Source organism: Anser cygnoides, chromosome 4 (genome assembly GCF_040182565.1).
Source record: "Anser cygnoides isolate HZ-2024a breed goose chromosome 4, Taihu_goose_T2T_genome, whole genome shotgun sequence".
In the NCBI taxonomy this organism is placed as follows: domain Eukaryota; kingdom Metazoa; phylum Chordata; class Aves; order Anseriformes; family Anatidae; genus Anser; species Anser cygnoides.
This window is the reverse complement of record NC_089876.1, coordinates 62,126,392-62,148,144: the sequence shown is the minus strand read 5'-3', so window position 1 is coordinate 62,148,144 and position 21,753 is coordinate 62,126,392. Positions and strand designations below refer to the sequence as shown.

Sequence of the window (21,753 nt, the reverse complement as noted above, 5' to 3'; positions counted from 1 at the left end):
TTGTTGCCTAATCTTGAAAGGATTTCTGGCCCAGTTCTAGGAAGAGTTTTGTGGGGTGGTGTGGTTGGTGTGTAGCACTGACTTGGCTTTGGAGGAGAAAGCCCTAACCATGAGCACGATTAGAAGACTGCAGTGCATAAAGAATGCTTCAGGGTTTGCAAGTGCTTCAGATCTCACTGCAACGCTTTCCTGGGAGCTCTGCTGACCTGAGCTTCTAGTGCACAGTTCTGGTCAGATTTCAGGAATCAAAATGTGTATCTGTATGTTGAGATCTAATCCTGCAACTTTTTTCTTTAGCAATCAGATACTGTGACAGATGCCATCTTGTAAAACCAGATCGTTGCCATCACTGTTCTGTGTGTGACAAGTAAGAAAATATTTTCAATGAGTAGTTTTCTTGATGCAGAAGCTTTCTTTTTTTTTTTTTATTCTCTTATTTTTCAGGTTTAATGTTTTGGCAGAGAAGCTTTTTTTTTTGTTAGATTTTTTTCAGATTTAGTTTTTATTTCTTATTGAGGAAGTCTGTAACATACTCTAATTCATTTAATGAATTTCTTGATGCCAAATTGGATTACATGGTCTTATACACTATTTAATTATGAAAATTATAAATATTAATAAAGAACTTTCCTGAAGAATGTAACCAAAAGTAGCTGATAAACAAAAATTTGCTTCTTTTGTTAGAATCTGAATAAAGATCCCTACCCATCTCAATCTAATCATGATGTCACTTACATCTTATCCGAGGTAATAAACTTAATATCCTATTTTTCATTGGATAACTTGCAGGGTATTTCTGTTTAAAGAAGGAAACAACCAAGCAGCCGCCATTTCTAACTGAAGCACTAACGTAAAGTTTTTGTTTGTGTAACGTGAAAGGAAGCTCACCTCCATATTCCCCCAAAGTCCAATTACCTTATTTTGTCAGCTTTCCTCCCTCTGACCTTTCTCCAATTAGTTTGTATGTCTGTGTGCTTCTCTGCTCTTGATTTAGATATTTAAATTGAAGAGAAGGGGCTTCCTCAGACTGATTTATCCTTAGCTTGTTCCAAATACTCTTCAGCTGCTTACATATCAGATCTTGCTACACTACTGTGAGGCAGAGCAGACTTAGCATTTTGTGCAGCGAAAACAGGAGAGGCACTGAAAGAGTAATAGTTGCAATGTAACATAGGAACGGTCTTACGTTTAAGCATAGCAGAGAAAAAGGGTGACCTGTGTTATCCTATGAAATGTAAGTAAAAATTGCAGAATGACATTAGTTAATGCTTTCCAGAATACCTTAACTTTGTTCTTACATTTTCAAAATTCAGTTCCTTCAATTACGTCTATTTTCTTGTACGTTTTATTAATGGAGAATGATTAATTGCAAAAATATTTTGGATTTTTCATACCAGGTAAGTTCTTAAAATGTTTGTGCTTAAAGCTGACACTGTAGATAGCATTTTCTTACATCATTAAGCCCTTGGGCACTTATACGTAAACTCTATTATGTTAATTTTTATAGTCTTTGCTTAATAGACTAGGTAACCAATAGTATGTATGGGTAATTCTTAATTTCTAGTTAAGTAGATTAAATCTGACACAGCTGTGTTTCTGGCTTTTTTTTCTTTTTGCCTTTTGTGATGCTTGGAAATTTGTTGTTTTTTTTTTAAAGATGCATTCTGAAAATGGATCATCATTGCCCTTGGTGAGTCAACTATTTGTTTTCTTGTACTGCTTTGATTTGGTAAAACAAACTCTTTAGGGATCATAGGTGATACCTCACTGTTCCTAAAGTTACTGGTCTTCCAGAACAATTGGAATTGTTTACTTTATATCCTCTTTCCTTAGGTGTGAGATCTGAAAGGAAGTTTAGATGCTGTTTTTCGTAGAACTTTGAGTTAGCTATTTCTATAATTAGGGTGAGGTAGATTTCTGATCAGAACAATTCCATTAAGAATTGCATTTTTTCTTGATGGACCTTGAATATTGTGGCTTCTTTGGATTGAATGATGAAGTATGACCCTAGGTTGAAAACCAAGGGAAGGGCTGTGCCTTGTTCCCCTTACTGCCCTGGGAGGTAGAGCTCCTAGGACAGCTTGCGTGGATTTGCTGGAAACATCTTGTTAGCTCGTCAGTTTGACAGGTTGTTTTCTTGCTTTTTCTCCTCTTTCCCTTCCACTCTTCCTCCTTTTGCTGCATATTGGCCTATGCAGTGTTTTTGTCTTCCTGCCTTTCTCGGCAGCCCTTGGAAGCAGTATGTAGGCAGGATATGGAATTGATTTTATTTTGGTTTGGCAGATGTCTCACAGAAATCATTAAAGACAAATGTTTAGTAAGGTGCAAGTTAAGAGAACTGGATAGTAGATGGCTCTTCACCATGTGAAAGCAGACAGAAAAGAAGCATCTCCTGTGTTGGACAAACTGAATGGAAGATAATTCTAAGCTGTTCTGACCACCTTAAATCCAATTCCTGGGCAAAAGGGACTTCCCCCTGTCCAAGAAGGGATGGATGCTTCCTTCTGTCTGTCTTAGACTTGACTAGATACTCTGGCATAATTCAGAATGATTTAATAATCCCTTTTTATTTTGCAGATGTATGTTAGATAAAACAGAAAGAAATATTTACCAATATAATATTCAGTTACTTCTTACGTGGGTTTTTTTTTTCTGTAGGGCTATTTGGTGATGCTTGGTGATAGTATTTCTAAAAATGCAAAACAAACAGATAAAACCCTTGAATGGTGAACGTTTTTTTTATTATTATTTTTTAACTGTAAGAAAAAGGCTGTTTTCTGTACCCTGACAAAAATCAATGAAAAGTCTTGGTATTGTTATTAGGTATTATACATGCTTCTCATAAGCTTTATGGCCTGTTTGGCATTTTTTGAGATTTTCATGTATTATCCTAAGGCAGAATATGTACTTCAGATAAATTTCTATTTCAGAATAAAAATCCATTGCAGCAAATACCAAATCATAAGCTGAGCAAATCATAATCGTGTAAAGGGGCAGTGATGTGGTATTTCCCTAGAGCACAGACTTTCAGAAAAACAAACTCCATTTTCCTTTCCACACTATTGGCTTACTTTACCTGCTGGCAGACTATTTGTATCCAAACACAGTAGATATACACAGTTTGAGGGAGAATTTACACTGCTTATTAGTTTTAACCTAAGAAGCAATGGGTACAGAAAGAAAAAGCAGAACTGAAGTAGGTAGATATGTTGTAATACTTCTTGATGGAGGATTATCCCTTTATATTCCAAGTAACAGAAACACGCTAGGAGAAGAGGTATTGCCTTGTTTGACTTTTCCTAAGTTGATCAGATAAATGCACTGTTCCTTACTCACCCTGAAAACATTAACTTTGTGGAAATGGCAGGAGATGTTTGGCGTACTGTATAGATGAAATTGCAAAGTGAGGATAACAACACACTCAGACCAATTAATTTTTTCTTTCTCTGTGAAGCCTCTTAAGGAGGAGAAAAAAAAAAAGAGTTCATGTGTGTCCAGACTTGCAGTTAGATGCACATAAACATTTGTTATTTCTTCTTTGCTGATTCTGTGGCTTTCTAGCGTCTCTGATGAGAGAGACACAGAGCAATGACTTCCAACTTCTCTCCTGCTAGTGTGGGTTTGAATCTGAGCAAACATTATCGTTTCCTTTAAAGACCTGTCTTTAAAGGTTCTTTGGGAGATCTTGCAAGAACTCTATTTTTAATGTTTTTCATCAAAAGAGTGCAAATCATTGTAATGAGTGGGTTGTGGCCTTCCTGAAAACATAAATCCTGCTTTGTTTTTTTTCTGTTGAGATTTTTTGGTGCGAGCAGGTTTGCTGAGCAGAAGGGGAAAAGAACCTAAGTGACGCTTAGGGAGAGCGGCAAGACAGTAATGGGAATTCCTCTTTGAATAGTCTTCTTGGAGGAGGATTTCTGGAGAGGGGATGGGTCAAAATAACCTAGGGAAAGTAGGGTGAAGCATTTGGAAGGAGAGGTAGTAAGATGGAAGTCAAGTTCTTGCCCCAGGTCAGCTGTTACCTACTTTTAGGGAGGCTGTATTTTGGCTTGCACTTCCACGGTAATGGAAATGCCGTGATAAGTGGACATATGTAATGCTAATTGCCCTCTAGCTACTCTAAAAGGTCTAAGTGAAGCGGAAATAAAAGCATTAGTGATTTCTGTAAGTGCTCCTGCTACTCATACTATAGATGGAACTTCAGGCAGGAATGGAATGGCTTGAGACATCACCAAAAATATGACCTATATATAACAACTCTAATACTAACAAGGTGCGTTATGAACACCTTAGCAATCATTTGAAATGTACCTCCTCCTCTGTCTTTTGAGTCATCCAAGAAGAGTTTAGCATCTCCTTCATTTTGTGATTCTTTTTCTTACCTGAGTTGCCTTGTATCTTATATTTTTTGCCTGGTAATTTTAGTAAACTAACTTTTGAGAGAGAAGGATCTCTCTTCTTTTTGTACTTTAAAAGTAAGCATTCTAAATGTTATCTATAATCCAAGTGGAACCTAAAATGGTCTCTTGAACAAATGTTTCACTGCAATAGGATGGTTATTTAGCAAGCTGTATTTTATCAATTTTACTCTTTCTCAAGATGTTACGCTTCATATTTAACCACTCTCCTTGTTTTTTGTAATTTGATACTATATGTTCAAATAGCACAATTACAAACCCTTGGTGTTTACTTTCTTGTTAGTCTTTTAATGAAATATCCTTTTCCAGTGTGAACTCCTCAGTCTGGGGCTTTGTCAAAACTGAGAGGAGCAGGATGGTTTGCGAAAACTTATTTTAACTTGTGTACCATATGTAGTAGTGCAAAAGAACAATGAGAATGAAATCTTTGATTTGAGAAATTTCATCTTGGCTGAAGAACATTTCATGTGATAGTTTTTTTCTCACACTAAACTAAGTCATAAAGACTGTCATAAAGCAAATGTCATGAGAGTAAACAGGGTTATCATAGAAACCGTGAATCTGAATTGCTTGCAGTTTATCATGGAGTTGCTAATTTTGACATCTGTAATGAAAAAAACACTTCACTGGGGAGAACTGTAAAATTACTTTTCAATAAGAATCATGATGAGCTTAGAAAGGTCTTCTGGTTTTTCTAATTAGAACAATCTCATGTGAATCCTACTTAATTGTAGTTGATACAGATGCTTACCTACTTCTTTCTATTTAAGTGGTGATGCCAAATTTAATATTTATCCAAGATGGCATGTTTTGTAACACGAAAAACAAATTAAAAAACAAACAACAAAAAAACAACCTCCCTCTACCTTGTGGATAGATAATGGTGTACAGGGAGAGCTGTTTTAAGATTTTACCCTATTCTGATTACTGTGTATCCTGCTATTAGCATCACTATCTCCTTATATAAGAGAATAGTTGCAATAACTTGTCCTGTACTTCTAGAAGCAGATGAAGTTGATATTCTCCAAGCTTTCTTTTTTATTTTTATTTTTTCAGAATTTTTTCAACATAGCTGCTTTCATGGCTGTAGCCTTTTCTTAATTATCTAATCTTTCTGATAGGAAAATCAATTAGTTAAAGAAAGAAGGAATGTGGATTTCTTCTATTATTTATTCATTCATTTTAACTCTGGAGAATTCTGTCAAAGTTCACAGTGCAATGATAAGCTTTGGTTAGTTTTTTAATGTATTTAGAAACTAACAGAAATAACAAAAAATTGAAGCTGTTTACCAATAAATTCTCCATGGGCACCCCTCCAATATTTTTCATCTGGTGGATGTAGCATCATTACGTCCTTAATAGAACTGCAAAATTCATTGCCTTTAATGAGAAGCTGCCGTGGTACTAAATGAACCCTCAACATGTCTCTTAGGTGGTAGTGTATACCAGTAGCTCATTATCATGTGTAAATCCTTTAAAAATAGGAAGCAGGTGAACGTGAAGCCTGGAGAAGGATAAATGAGATTTATTTTAATTTTTTGATATTTATTTAAATGTTCTTAATCACTTTGGTTTGCTATCATGTTGTCACTGGTATGGAATGATTTCTGTTTATTTAACAGTAGTATTTCCCTACTATGACTACTCATAAGCTTCAGAATCTTACCACATACTACTGTAAACTTTATTTGTATGGTTAACAAAAGATTAACAGATTTCATACAATAATACAAATTTGAATTTCTGTAAACTGTTGAAAGCGGCATTGCCTTGTGACGTTATTTTTGTTTGTTTAGTTGGTTGATTTGGTTAGAATTACTATGCTAATTTGGAACGTGAAGCCAAAATGCATTTCAGTAGCTTGAAGCATCACAGATAGGGGGCAAAACTGGGTTTTCATATTGATATTAACTTCTATGGAGTAAATGAGTTTAATCTTAAATTGGGTGAAAGCAAAGCAAATAACTTTCTTTACATTCCATTTTCATCTTTACATTTTTTTTGTTACCAGGGTGAACAACTGTGTAGGATTCTCCAACTACAAATTTTTTCTTCTCTTCTTGGCTTACTCTCTACTGTATTGCCTTTTCATTGCTGCAACAGATTTACAGTATTTTATCAAGTTTTGGACAGTAAGTACTCCAATTTATGTACAGTCAGTGCATGTAGTTACTACTCTGCAAGAAATACAAGATTTGAGGTTTTACATTGTAACCTAGTATCTCCTAAGACAAAATTTAGATAATAGTTGTAACACAATTTTTTTTCTGTTTGTCCTACATTATTTTGAAGCTGCGTAAACTAACAATCGTTTAGAAAATATTTTACAAGAGAATTGATATTATAGATGGTTTTGTTAATATGTTCTAATGATATGCTATGAAAAAAGCTTCAGGGAAATTTTCTAGTGTATCTGTTATGACTATCTGGTTCACAATTTAGGATGTTACCTTCTCAGGTTTGCAGTATTTATGCTACAGTATTCTGAAAAAGCTAAGTAAATGAGATATTTTTTGGAAGATAAATTATTCTCCTCTAAAAGACACTTGAAAGTTCAAATCCAAATGTCAGTCAGGTTCTTGTGGTTGGTATTTGTACTTTCTCAAGAAAGGGCCAGTTACTTTCCATGCTGTCAACAACCTAATTGCATGGCCATCTGTGCATAAAAGGTGCATAATTCATTTATTCAGGCTCTTGTTGCGTGATACGTTTCTGTCTGCATTGAATTTGATTTGGCTGAATAAAGGATTATTAATAATCAAGTTAAACAGCTATTTCCCCAGTTCTAACAGCCTGTTTCTTTTATTTTTAGAATGGCCTTCCTGATACTCAAGCCAAGTTCCACATCATGTTTTTATTTTTTGCTGCCGCTATGTTTTCTGTCAGTCTGTCTTCTCTCTTTGGGTACCACTGTTGGCTTGTCAGTAAGAACAAGTCAACATTAGGTAAGTTTAATGCTCCTGCGTTTGACAGGAAAAAATAAATATTAGGTGTCTATTATATCAGAACAGATTTTAAGGCAGTGTTTCTACATTTATTTGTAAATGAACTTGGAGAGGTGAATGGCAGTTTGACAGTTACAAGTCCTGTCTACCATGCAATTGTAGATGTGTGGGGAGGACTCTGTGTTATGGGTTAATTTTAAAAACCTCAGAGAAGTTGGCCTGTGCCTCTAATATGGGAGTATGTTTAACTGAATTTAATATCAATATTAAACCATGATTTCCCACCGCCCTGATGCATGTTTGTCAGGTTACAATTGAAACGATTTTTTTTCAAAGAAGTGCAGAAGATCTTTGAGAGCCTGTCCTTTACTGTAGCATGAACTGTAATAATACCAATGTTCATGAAAGTTTCTAGATCTATAAATGTTTTCCTGTTGATACAAGTTGAATTAGAACAAGCAAATTATTTGATTATTTTTTTTCACAGTTTTCTTGGGATTTACTAATATGCAAATGATTAATGGGAAAGTTTTGAATACATTTCATTTGGAGGAAAGCTTGTTTACTTCAAGATTTCTCTAGGGTTTGTGGCTTTCCTCTGTACTGTGAACAATGTAAAGCCCTTGGTACCTCATGCATACCTACACGCGGGAGGTTGCTACCAGTGCTCCCTGGCCTGCTGCAGAAGCGCGATCCCCATGTGGATCCAGAGTGGTTTCTGTGAGCTGTGCTGTCAGCACATCAGGACATGGTTTGTCTACGGGTGTAGAGCCCATTAGGGGAATTAAACGGTTATCAGTCACTGGGTGGAAAGAGGAGGAGTTCTCTGCCTTGGGTGCTTTGTGACACTTCAGGCTATATTTAGCTCTCTTCCCCACGAAATTCAGATTGGGCATCTGTGGGGAATGGTCTGGGTCCACAGGTAAAATGCTTTCTTTATGCAGCTGTAAAAACATACGAGATTTTCATACTCCAGGGTGTAAAAAGCTACCTACTAATGTAGGTTAAGCTTTATTTCTTTTCCATTGTTCTTACTGTAGGATACCCTTTGTTTGTTGTTTTTTTGTTTCTCAAATACTGTCTGTTGTACAGTCATGTGCCAAAACCTTCGTATAACATATCATACCTTAAGAACCAGGTTCCTTCTCCTTGATCAGGGAGGAGGGTGGCAGGACATTTCCCCCTGTCCCCTGCACATACGATGGTGCCTAACAGTGACTTTAGCTTTCCTGAGTGAACCAGGTCATTGGAGCAGTACAGCCTTTCCTCTTGGCTGGAGATGTCATCAGTGCAATCGCCTGAATACTGGTGTGAAACTTAAATGTGCTATATTGTGAAGAAATCTAATGATTTTTTTATTTTATTTTTAAGAGGTATTTAGAGCGCCCATATTTCGTCACAGAACGGACAAGAATGGTTTTAGCTTGGGCTTCAGCAAGAACCTAAGGCAGGTGTTTGGTGATGAGAAGAAATATTGGCTGCTGCCTGTGTTTTCAAGGTATGCTCAGCTTTTAATGCCTTATTTGCTGAAATCGTTCAATTGTCAGGACACACAGGGTTTGGGGGGTGTTTTTTCTTTGTTTTCTGAAATTAGATATGGTAATATTTGTTTTAGGGGAAAAACAAACAGTTCTTCAAAGCATTTTTTGTAAGTGTGACACTAATTCTGATTTTTTTTCAGCCTAGGGGATGGTTGCTCCTTCCCAACTTGCCTTGTTAATCAGGATCCTGAGCAAGTCTCCACACCTGGTGGTCTTAATTCAACCTCTAAAAAGTAATCTGCTTTTTGTTACTTATTTCAGGTAGCTGATATTCTGTTCTGTGCCAGTGCACATAGAAATCGAACTAAGTTTTACATATTTAAAAGTGGTAAGCAAACGAAGAGTCTCCTGTTAAGAAGTACAAGTCAAATTTTAAACAGCCAAGTTGTAATTCAGCTAAGCCTCAGACTTGTATTTAAATTCATGGAAATAACACCCCATCTCCCCATCTACTTTCTCAATTCATTAGCATCCCTGGACCTGAATTTTCTGTGCCTGCCTAGTTAGTGCCAGTAACATTCCCTTCTGCATGCAAGATGCTTAGTTGGTCTGCCTGTGATACAGGTGCGTTGCCTTGGAAGGCTTTTTGGGGAGGCCTGCTGCTTCCTATCTGGTGAAAAATGGTTTGTATAAGCAAATCTCAGGCCTCAAGGTATGGCAGGGAGAGCTACGGTAGAGGGTGGGAAGGAAAGTGTATATTCAATTCAAATATTTTTTTTCTGCTGATAATCAGAGACGTTTTCTTAATCCTTATCCTTTGCAGTCATGATGTCTTTAGAGTACAAAAAGCATGCAGATGTTCTTCAAACTAAATGAAAATATCGCAATGGCTTAGTAAATTATATTGTAACTTTATAGCAACATTTAAGTAATGAAGCATGATACAGATAATAGACATGGATATGTGATTAAGAAATGATAATGGATTCATACTGACAATCTTTTATTCATAAACAAATACTTTCCATGTTAGCAAGGTGTTCATTGACAGACAAAAAACACCACCGAGCTGGAGAACTTCTTACGTCTTGCCCCAATGATCTGAGCAGGGAGAAGGGAACCATAAGCTGTATCAGGAGAGAGATTTTGGAGATGTTCTCTCCACTGTTTTTCATGGGAGAGCGTATGGCTAGAGAGCCTTTGGAATGAACATATGTGTGTAAAGATAGAATATCTGTCAAAGAAAAAACTAGGAAGTTTCCCCGTTCTGTGCTAGAGTTGCCTTTTAGATTACACTTGTATTTGTGGCAACTACACTGTGTGTAATGACAGAAGTGTAGTGACTCATCAGAAAATACGCAAGCTAAGGTAGAGAAGATACTGCAGATGACAAAACTGTTTGAAGTGTGTGGTAAGGTAATGGAAAAATTACTGAGGTTTACTACAATATTCACTTTTTGGCATTACAGTGAGAGTCACCTGTTCCCTGCCAAGCCGCTGCGCGATTCCCAGAGCCACCTCCTCACCGACACGCAGTCTTGGTCAGACATCGGTGCAAAGGCTGAAAAGGGCAAAATTGGTAAGGAACTGATTTATACTGCAACAATTTGTTCTGTAATTTGCCTGGTAAACTAGTTCTGGAGGATGTAGTGTAAAAATGAGCACGCTCACTTGGTTAGTATTTCTTAGAGCTGTGCTACTAAGCTTATTTAAAATGCATCTTTGTAGAAAGTTGGGTATTTCAAGCTGTTGTCGCCTTCCACATTAAACCCAACCAAGAGGTACTGAGAGCACCAGCACTAGTAGGTACCAGTTAACTTTTAGGCTTAGGCTGGTAATTCTTTTGGGGTCAAATTGCTTATACCAGAATATGATGACACCTTGTTACAAAAGCCATGTAATGGACACAGGATGGGAATAGACTTAGTAGTGGAGCAACATTAGGGTGATGATTGATAATTAAAGGCTGTATTATTTGCTGAAAAACACGAGAGCTTTCCTGTTGAAATATCTTTTTTTTTTGTATTACAGGTATGAGCAATCCTGCATTAACCATGGAAAATGAAACCTAACTTCCCTTAAAAGAAGCTCCTGAATACTTTAGGAAAGGTATGTTACTGTTCTGTGTATTCAATTTGCTATTCCATGATTCCTTACCACTTCAAAAATGCACAAAAGAAAGTTTTTTTTTTTAAATAATTCATGTCTGGTTTTTTTTCTATTCTTAATTTGTTTTACCATGAAGTAGCAGCCCGTGAATTCAGTTTTAAACTAAGCCTCTGATTTCTTGATGGCTCATGCTTGCAAAATATTGCTTAATCTTTATACTCGTTGCTTTTAGGTAATATTCCCAAAATATTATTATTCCCTTTCTCTAGAAAGATAATGAAATTTTGACTATTCAAGCTGTACAGCAAATCTTTGTAAAGCTAGGTTTAAAACTGAAGTTAGTTATTAACAGTGACACAACAGATCATAGCTTGGTCTACTAAAGGGGGCAAAGGTCTATCAGATGATGAAGGGAAAAATAGATTTGTTCTAATATGTAAAACTATTAGCAGCTTTTTCTATGCCAGCTACTGAGCTGCATCCTAATCATTTAAAAAGTGCTGCCAACTGAAGATAAAAGGTATCCGTATAACTTCCTGTGCATTTACTGAGATTTATTTTTTTGATTTCTTGCATTGATATCTTGCAACATAAAAGACAGGTTTGAGAAGCAGCTAGGAAAGCCTGTCCTGTACACAAGAGGAGGACAGTCTTTAGTATTAGAAGACTTCTAAGTCCTAAGTTCTAAAGCTTAATAAAAGATTCCTATTTAAGACTCCAGCCCTAAAAATTTCATCATACTGGTTAATGTACCGTTTTGCAACAACATTGGAGGAGTTGTTCAGGCAAGGTTGTTTCAACCTCTGCTGTTGGAAGCCTTCTTTCAGTCATCCTCAAGAAGTGTGTCAAAAGGATGTCCTCCACTTGTGTGTGGTGTGACTCGTGGACATGCTGTCATGGTTGTCAGGCTGCACTCAGGCACTCCTGGAAGAAGTGTGGGGCACAGAAAGCAGTCAGGGGACTGCAGTGATCGTTACTAGGGTGGCCAGACATGGTTTTACACTCAAGGCAGATGATAAAAGCTGTAGTTGTGCACATACCAACAGATGGCCTGTAGCTTGTAGCAAAAAGTTCCCAAAAGTTCAGTGTATCAAGTTGGACTCATCAGAGAAACTAGAAAATTGTTGACCCTCATGCTCCTTTTTTAAGTGATGAATGAAGGCACAGATGGTTCCAGATATAGGTCCTCCTGGAGCATCTACCAACGCGATGATACTGTGAAATGCTGAAGTGTTGAACATGTGGGTGTCAAACGAGCTCAGTTAGAGATGAGAGAAATGAAACTCAGCCAGTGTCAGCAATTTTGCCTGCTCTGTGTATGTCTTTTATGGGATCTAAACTCCTATTTCTAACCCTTCATTCAAAACCTAAAATGACATGCCTGTGCCCTCTTTAATCCATCAGTTGCTTCAACAAAAGAGCAGCTTTTGTGAAAAAATGAGCAATTACACAACTTCAGTTAGTTTCACATCTTTTATGGGCCATCACCACTCAAGAATAAAGCACTGGAGACAGGCTTTAAAAAGGCAAGCAAAGTGATTTTTGAATTATCGCACAAATATTAATTATAACTAGTTTCCTTAGGTCAGAGTTCTACTTGGAACTTTGTGATTCAGATCATTGTGACTGTCAAACATTGTGTGGGTTGTTCCCAAGACAATCACAGTGTGTAAGAAAATTGTTATTTGAGCTGTATTGCTTGGTAAACGTCTCCGGCTATTTATTTATTTATTTCTTTAATCCAGTCTGGGAAAGTAACAACTAGACCTGTGCTTGTGGTCTGATTACCCTCAGCTCTTGTTTTTTGTCTGTTTTTGTTTAGTGTTTTTTTTTGAGTGTGAGCGCATCCATTTAGAAGTACAGCTTTTTTAAAGAGAGAACTTGTCTTCAGAGGAGGTGGTGTTCCCAAGAGCAGGTGTAAAATCTGAAGGGGTTCCTGGATTTCAGTTTTGCCTCAGAGCAAAGCATGCACATCTCAAAAGGGCAGTAGCTGAGGACTGATAATTTCTCTGCACAAGCGTAACTTCCAGTTTGGTGGTATCCTTAACCATGCCTGAGATTTTTCTATGTGGCACTTGGAAAGACTTTCTGGAGAGGCCACAAGAATAGATATACCCACACACAATAATCTATATATAGCTGACATACAGTTGCTGGAATAAGAACCCTTATCTAAAAAAGTTTTTTACTGTATCTTGAAGGCACTACCTTGCGTGGAACTTCATTCCTTTATTGTCAGTATTTTGAGTTATATTTGTTCCTAGGGAGTGATTAAAATACTTTATTAAAAATGCTGAAATCACAATAACCAAGCCAACTAATTTAATCTTTGATATGAAAAACGCAGCCCACAGCCGCTGCTGGTGTGTTAGTAATGTACATTTCTGTCCCAACTAAGGATATGCTCAATATCCTGTATTTATAGTTAATCAGAGGACTAATTACTGAGCATCCTGGATGTGGTTCACATTGACGTAATATAGAATTGTTTTTTAATGATGTAGGTACCTGGAAGTACTGTAAAAATAGTTCATTTTATAAACTGGTGGCCTGCTTACAATGTAGTCAGTTTTTATTCACTGTCATCCTGAAGCGGCTTGATAACATATCTGTGAGCAGTCTGACTGTGTTCCTTTTCTTTGTGGGATTTTTATTCAGCTGTTGCTCGCCCTCCCCTTCGAGTTGATGAGACTTGTTGCAATAATTTAAGTGTTCTTTAATACTAACAACATGTTTTGTGATTTATGTTCTGTTCCAGTTCAAGAAAAAGCTGTTGGTGGAAGGAAGATGGATTCTTCCAAAAATCAGCCCTATCAGCCAGCTGCTCCTGTCTGCTCCTGTGTGGATGTGCTCAGAAAACAAACTGACAGATGATAGCTGTCTCCATGTCACTGCTTGAAACATAAAACAAAACATACAACTTTTGAACCACATAAAGAACGTTTCAACTTAGGATTACTGGTTTTGAATGGTGAAGGGTGATTCTGAGTATTTTGGAAAAAAAAAAGTCTGAGTTTACTATTGTAAAAATTCTGTGGCTGGTTTTACTTTGATATTCAGCACAAAAAATATGTGACCTCCCTACGTATCAGCCCAGGTTCTCGCCTTGGTTTTGAAAGTTCACCTGTTAATTCAAATTGCTGTAAGTATTTGACTTACTTCAAAAATCAAATGTTTGCACTGCTGGGTATATGAAGTGGGAAAACAATCAGTGTTGATTATGGACAATTTAGTGGCTTGGTGGACTGTGTTTTCTTTTGAGCGCTTGATAAGCAACTTTTTTTTGAAGATAAGGAAACCCTAGTGAAGTGTCAGACTATTTTTGGATCACTTTTGGAAAACATTATTGTGAAGGCTCCCTTTTCAATAGTTGTGGAGGGTAGGGGGGAAACCTCCTTTGTTAATTAAATACTACAGTGAGTCCCTGGTAAATGAGTGAATAGAAAGTCCACATTCAGATGGATAATACGTAAGTAAAGCTGGTAGCTGGGGATTTTGATGAAAGCTGCACAGGACCATCTTATGAAATTGGGGATTTTATTCTCCCACTTGGAGCCTTTATCCCCTAAAGGAAAGGAAGGCTGGCACTTCACTTTGGTGAAGTGAAAAAAGGTGCTTTTTTTTTTTAAATCAACCTATGTTCTTGATGGCCACTGTCTTTTAAAATCCTAGTTTTTTATTAATCTCAATAGTTGTCTCAACTTTTTTCACTTCAAGACACTGAATTTCTCACTGTGTAAATTAACGAATATCACATCCAAACAAGGAGACATTGTTATAACTTATGATATTTGCAGTTACAGGACAAAGGACATTTGATTGCAATACCAAAAAGCCAAACTGCTGCATATAGGAAGCTCCCTTCCGTTAAGTTAGGAGACAGCAGGTTTTTTAAGACTGAAGTTTACCAGCCTGATGATAAAAAGATGTGTTATAAACTGCACAGTCAAGGGAAGTTTCAGCAACACCAATCTAATTGTCTTGTGCCTTTTGTATGCACTAAACTTACAGTATCAGTGTTTACATTTAAATGCAAAGTAATTGTTTTTCTGAAAATAACAAGAAGGATCTTAGTTATGCTTTCTAGGTGGCTAGGTAAAACAACTAGTCAAAAGAAACCCCAACAACCTGGAAACCTGTCAGAAGTTCTCAAAACTGAACTACTTAGCTGGTGTGTTCACAGTGGAAGGATTCCAGTTTTTAAAGAACAACAAACCCAGCTAGAAAGCCGGCAGCAGGACTAAGTGACTGATTTCTGAAAGCAAAAACTTTATCATTAACTCTTCTACAGGCAGGTAACGTAAAATTTTGAGGTTTTGTTTCCTGGATTTACAACTTAAGTGGTAACTATGGGAGCACAAATGTGGCTTTTTTTTTTCCAATGAGGAAGAATGTATTGGGTTTAACTTGTTTAAAATCTCAAAATTTTACCAGCCTGAGAACATCCGAATTTTGCCAGAAGTGCCAGAGTATGGATCCGTTGATGTAGAAGGCTTTTTTTAAACGAGCATGAAGGTAGCACACAGTTTACACGATGCCTGCAGACATCCTAGCAACCAAAAGTTTTCCACAGCTATTTATTCAGTGTTGTCCTGTCAGTTTACTTTGCCTTAGTGTCTGTTTAAAGGCTAACTTGTCAAGGGATAAGGGGGAGAGGGAAAATATATATATTTTTAACACTTCAAGTTCTGTAGCTGTATAGTCTTGTTTTTTTACACGGTCAGGGTGGTTTGTCACAGAGCATGCATTGGAAAACAGTGACTAAAAAGTTGAAATTCAGCTTTAATGTAACTTTACCTAAAAGTATGGAGCAAGACTAAGTACCATTTTCTTCCCCAGCAAAATCCGTAATGGAAATTGCTCTAATGCAGGTGGCAGACCTGCCCTTAGGCAGGAAGGAGGCCAGCCTCCCCTCCCTGGCTGTGCCTGGGGCTCTGCCAGGTCTCAGTAAGGCTGGGAATTGATATAGAGAAAGGGCAGGGATAGGACATCAAGAAAAGCCCGGTGTGTCTCAGCAGTCACATTTAGAAAGCACAATAGCCCTAAATCTGCAGTTTTGATGTAGCTAAAGGCTGTCCCTCTAGTAGAAAACTGATGGAGGCCACAGAGCCAAGAAACAAATTCATGAGGGGAGGGGAAGGGGGAAAAAGAAAATGAGGGTAATTCTGGTGTATCTGTTCAGCAGACCAGAGGCAGCAGGCCATAGCTATACCTGATCTCAGATTGGGTATGAGCTGTGCCTCCAGGAGGAGCGATGGCAGGAAGCTTTGAGGGGTCCTGGCTGTTCTCTCCAGGGGTGACAGTAAGCTAAGCGTGCTCCAAGGTGTAGTTTCTGATTCAACTATATTTTCGGCTTGAAGTGCCCTAATACCTTACATAATTAAGTGAAAATGGTATTGTCATTGAGCACCGGAGCTGTTACAATGCATGCGGGAGAACTTGTGAACAGGTAACAGGCGCAAGAATGCAATGTTGTTTGTCTGCTTACACTGATTCTCCTGTTCTTTGTAATATTCTTGCTAGGCACTTTACTACAATCTTTTGGGTAATTTCTGTATTTTTTTTAAAGACTGCTTTATACCTACTGTACAGTTACTAATCTACTTTTTTGCTAAAAAAAAAGCCCTGGTATTTGTCTAGAAATAGCCCTGCATTTCAGGCTTCATTGGAAGTTGGATGAGTTTGACAGACTCCTCAGCCAGGCCTGAGTCCCTCAAGACAGCAGAGTTTAGTTTATTTTGTATACATGAAAGCTGTCATGTGAATCACTAGCCACCCACCTGTTTAATAAGCTTCCTTAATTTGTAGGTTAGAACAAATCCACTACATCTCTGCACCAGAAGTGGTCCACACACATTCTATATCAGTTGATGCAATGCTCAGAGTCCTCACAGAGATCTATTTTTAATAAGAAAATTGAGCACCTAGATGTTGGTGAGCTCCTCCCATAGCACAATTAGACACAACTGCTAATATGCACCAAATTGCAGACTGAGAGCTTGTCAATAGCCCACGGGCAGGGAACTAAAGAAGCCTTGGTAATTATATATTTTTTTTTTTTTAACTGTGTGTACTTAAAATCATGGTCTTCAAGCAAGACTTCAGCATGGTTGGATGCAGCAAGTTTGTTTTAGTGCATGGTATTCTAGAGCTGTTGTTAGTCCCACACGTGGACTGAAAGAATTCTTGCCCTGATTCAGCTGACTGCTGTGTTGGATGGGGGGGTGGGTGGGGGAATAAGTTTCCACACGTCTTTTGTGTAGAATTTTGCCACTTATTAAAGTATTGCTCACATAAATAAACGCTTCATGTTCAGCAAGTCACAGCTGGAGTAGTCATTGGTACACCACCTGCAGTTTCACGGACAGCACACCTGCACAGCAGAATAGCCTTCATCTCTACTACAGCTCCAGTAACAATGTAAGTACTGTAAGTGCCCCTCCTCACACCTCTTCACCAAGAATCACTCTCCTTACTTTATAGAACCGAGGATCTTAAGGAGAAGTATGTTACTCACCTGGCCCATCACCAACGGCAGGACTGTGTCTTTCTACAGCTTTCCTTCACGTCGGGCTCTTTCCAGTCCTTCCACATTCTTCTAGCCACCTGCGTTTCCCCTCTTTGCATTCTGCTAACAGTCTGCTCCGGCGCAGAGAGGAATCTGTCTGCTCAGGGGCAGAACAAGCTGCACGAACATTCATGGAAAGTAGAGGCTGCAACTAGCCCCTTCCAGTTCAGCCATGCCCTGCAGCACGCATGCGGAGCTTTACCCCTCTTTCTATAGACACGGTGGGGTTTTGGCTTAAAACACTTTTATAAATAGTGGTATTGAACCCTATACAAAAGTTCTCATCCAAAACAAGGTTAAAAGAACATACTTTAATCTGTAATGTCATATGGGTGATGAGGTGTTTTTGTTGCCACTTGCAGCTAACATTTTTTCAGGGGTGGTCAGGTAAGAGGATAGGAAAAGCAGCAGCCTTCTGAGGTGAAAGTTTGAGCAAGCAGCACCTGACCTAACCCAAGGCAAGCCTTGATGTTTGCCCATTGTAGCTTTTGAATTTTTCCCTTTTCTCTTCTCTGCCCACCCCATCCTCCTTTCCATACTAAGGCAATGAAAACAGTCCAAATAGAAAAGTCTTCCCTTTGAGAGGCACTACAGAGCTCTACATACCTTTCATCCCTCTCCTTCCCTAGTTCCATTCCAGATAGACAAACCCTTCCTTTCTTACAGTTTTCCTAATGGCAGTGGTCGCTGACATACAGTAACTCAGTCATCCTGAGGTCTGCCCGTGTAGCCCCCAGTATCTGGGGCAACCATTACAGGCTTCAGCCTAGATCACTGCAGTGCAATCTTCTCGAGCAGATGGGCTCAACAGTTTGCAGCAGGTGGGAGAGCACCCTGTGAAGCCACGTCCCCTTTCCCACCCTCCTCCATGTTCACACCATTCACACCATAACCGATCAGTGTATCTGGAACTGACCCAACGCTTCCCAACAGTCACTGTTTTGGGAAACCTTTTTTTTTTCCCTTCCGAACAGAAAAATATTCTCAGATCATTTAAGGAGTACCACCTATAAAGACAAAACCCCACAAAAACCCATACAAATTGCATGTTACAGCTGAACAGTAGGAACATATGCCCACTTATTTTCCTATATTAGCAATTAAGTTGGCCACTAGTTCAAGCAGACAAGCACAAAACAGGAATTCAGCAGCTCAATGATGGAATAAGCACTTGAGCAACTAACCTTCATATAAAACACTATCACAGACACCACCGCCACACTCCAGAGCATGCAGAGGAACAAGAATGAAGGAAAACAAGGAGCTTGCAGAACGCATCTATAGTATGTTGAAAGCTAAATAAAAGATGCAGTCAATGTAATGCATTTAAAAACCAAGCAAAAAACACTTTTTCAGATAAGGTGATGAATGCAACCATGGCTCTGAACTGCTGCCCGGTCACAGATGAAGCACGTTCTGTGGGATGCAGTTTCATCCTCACAGTCAGCTGCTGCTTTCTGTGACTCACGTGGAAGGGGAGGCTTCCCCTCGCTTCCTCTCCCTCCACCTCCTGCCCTCACACTATCCAGCCCAGTTAGCTGAGGCAAGTATCTCATGGGAGCAAGAAAAAGCACGCTCAGGGAAGAGAATTCTCTCCCTTCAGCAGACAAAAATCTCATCTGTGCTGGCAGAAAAAGGATGAGAGAAGGCTCTGCAGAGATGAGATCTTCACATTTGGCATCAACAAGCACATCTCATTCGCAATCTGAGACAGCAGCCTCAGATATTCCTACAAATAATGCAGAACAATCTTCCTCATTTCTCTACAATCCCTAATCAGGCAAGAGGGAAGAAAACAGCAAAACAATCTCTTATAAACCAACCAAGATACACTCAGGTTTAGGAATACCAGAAAAAGAATTTCATGTTGAGATTGGGAAAGTATCCTGAGACAATCTGTGCTTTACTCTATGTAAAATTAGGTTTTATTATTTCTGAGATTTTGTTCAAATTCTACAGATTTGTAGTATTCAAACATATCCCACAAGTTGTATTGGAGGCTTTTGGATTCCTTTGCTGTCACTGACTTGGTACAGTTAGATTATTAAAAAAACACCTTGAGGTCTATTGATTTTAAAGTTAATTTCTTAATTATTTTACACGCTAATGCACTGAACCCACACTAGCCTGAATCCATTAGCATCATGTGAATATTATACAGTTGGTGCTCACTGAGAAGTTCTAAAAACTGATTCTCTATGGAAGATATTTCTTCATTTCAGTGGATTCAACTAGTTTAGGTGAGCTATTAATTAATTCAACGTTAAGAAACCAATCAGGAGTTTAAAGACAGAAGACCTGGATATGCACGTTCTCAAGTAAAAAGAGCACTTGGCAAAATGGAAAAAGAATGATCAAAAAGCATGTCAACAACACAAAACCAGATACCATTGGGAAGCTTAAGTGAAGATACAGGGGGCTTGCAAGTCATGCCCCCCTCTCTGAATGGTATATTAACTAATATTTAGCATATTTAAAATAAATAAACGTGGCAGGAAGAGCGAGTGTGGCTCAGCCCAGCACAGAGTAAAATCCCTGAACATCCAGCTTCATGACAGTAAGCATATGGAAACCGGTAATGAGGACCATGTTTGCACTGTAATCCAACTGTACATTACAGTTGCTACACTGTTCTTCTGTTGAGATTTCAGTACATTTCTGTACCATTTTTCTAAATCAAAATCCCAGGTGACATCAGATATCTCCAAACAAGTAAGCTCAGAATCAAAACATGAAGCCCTCCTCAGTGGAATACCTAAAAGAGCCCTGCCAGAGAGTATTGGACTGACGTACTCATTTTACTAGCTTCTAAGTGACCACAAAAGGAGGATTATACAAAAGAATTTTACAGAGCTGAACAAGCACTACCACTCAACATTCAGCCAGCACGATAGATTTCTTAAGCACTAATGCTTATAAAGCTAGGAAATTCTACTTGGAACCGTTAAATAAAATAAAATATGCTACTTGGCTGTCTCCAACAAGAACCTCTCAAAAGCTAGGCTTGATTCTGTCACGTTCATCCTGAAGTACACTCACCAGATTCAACTCCAGATAGACGGTGGCTTTCTTAACCCACCCCTGCACACTTGGACAGTGTCTTTGCATCACTCCTGGCTCATCTGTCCCTGCTTCCACCTTTTGTACACTCCCTTTCCATGTTTGAGTTCAACCAGAAGTTCCTCATTCATCAATGCAGACTTTGTACAACTTTTGCTCCACTTCCTGCATGAGGGAATGAATCATTCTCGAGCTTGGAGAAAGCAGGCAGATAAGATTAGGGAAAGTTCTTGGATGTCAGAGGTCACCCCCAGATTCACAACAGAAAATGCCCCAAATGCTCTCAATCTGTTCCAGACTGATTTTCTTCTGTCTCAAAGATTCCTCTTGCCTAGTTTTAATGAGGAAAGGGATTAAATGCTTTAAAAAAAAGTGACAGAACATAATGTTCCTGGAACATCTGACTCCAGAAGCCAAAAATACAAGTGGGAAAAAAAGTCAAATATAAGTTTCTGATACTGCATTTCTTCTGACAAACCTCCAACAACAGATTTTAAATGGATTGGGAAGAGCAGAAGCCTGGAAAGAGAATTCCTGTCTCTGAACAAAAAGGTACATGTCTAGACAGCTGGAACTATGCCTGCACATTTATTTCCACAAAAGCAATTAATCCTCTCCACTTTGGAAACAGATTCAGATTTCAGGCTCTGCAGTTTACAAGTAACAGTACTATATATAAGAAAAGACTTTTTTCACAATCTCGGCAACTCACCATTTGAATCACTCCTTAATGGAAACTAAACCTAATTTTGCCACAGAAACTGAACACTGCACAGATGTCTCCCAGCTGTAATCAACTCTCATCACAGACATCACATTTGATCAGACCAAGAGCTCTCACACAGAATAAAGCATAATCTTAGTTTCACGCCAATTAGTGGCTTTTGAGAATTTTTTTTCTTAAATGGGAGGAAAGCTGAAGAACACGATTGCTTGAAGTCCAATATCCCACGAGAATTTCAGGCTAGATCTTATGCAAACTCAGCCTGGTCCTGCAGACCGCGTGCTCACTAACAGCTGGAACACCAGAAACATACCTATTGCACGTCTTTGGTTTAGGTTCTTCCACTTACAGGAGTCCAAGCTCTGACAGTTCGTAACTACAAGCAAAGCAAGGCGCAGAACAGCACACAGAATGCACAGTCACTTCGAAAGCACATCCCAATGTGAAC

The 21,753-nt window shown here is 38.5% G+C and overlaps 1 protein-coding gene across 2 annotated transcripts in view; it reads left to right on the top strand.

Moving 5' to 3' along the window:
* ZDHHC2 (zinc finger DHHC-type palmitoyltransferase 2) overlaps positions 1-15,092 on the top strand; it is a 32,619-nt gene extending 17,527 nt beyond the window's left edge. For both annotated transcript variants that reach the window (XM_048049826.2, XM_048049824.2), the window contains exons 5-13: positions 298-367; positions 1,658-1,690; positions 6,430-6,550; positions 7,231-7,363; positions 8,735-8,861; positions 9,045-9,137; positions 10,314-10,423; positions 10,876-10,953; positions 13,712-15,092. In XM_048049826.2, the coding sequence (XP_047905783.1) occupies positions 298-367; positions 1,658-1,690; positions 6,430-6,550; positions 7,231-7,363; positions 8,735-8,861; positions 9,045-9,137; positions 10,314-10,423; positions 10,876-10,916 (728 nt within the window). In that variant the 3' untranslated portion in view covers positions 10,917-10,953; positions 13,712-15,092. The remainder of the gene's footprint in view (positions 1-297; positions 368-1,657; positions 1,691-6,429; positions 6,551-7,230; positions 7,364-8,734; positions 8,862-9,044; positions 9,138-10,313; positions 10,424-10,875; positions 10,954-13,711) is intronic.
* Positions 15,093-21,753: the final 6,661 nt, after the last annotated feature.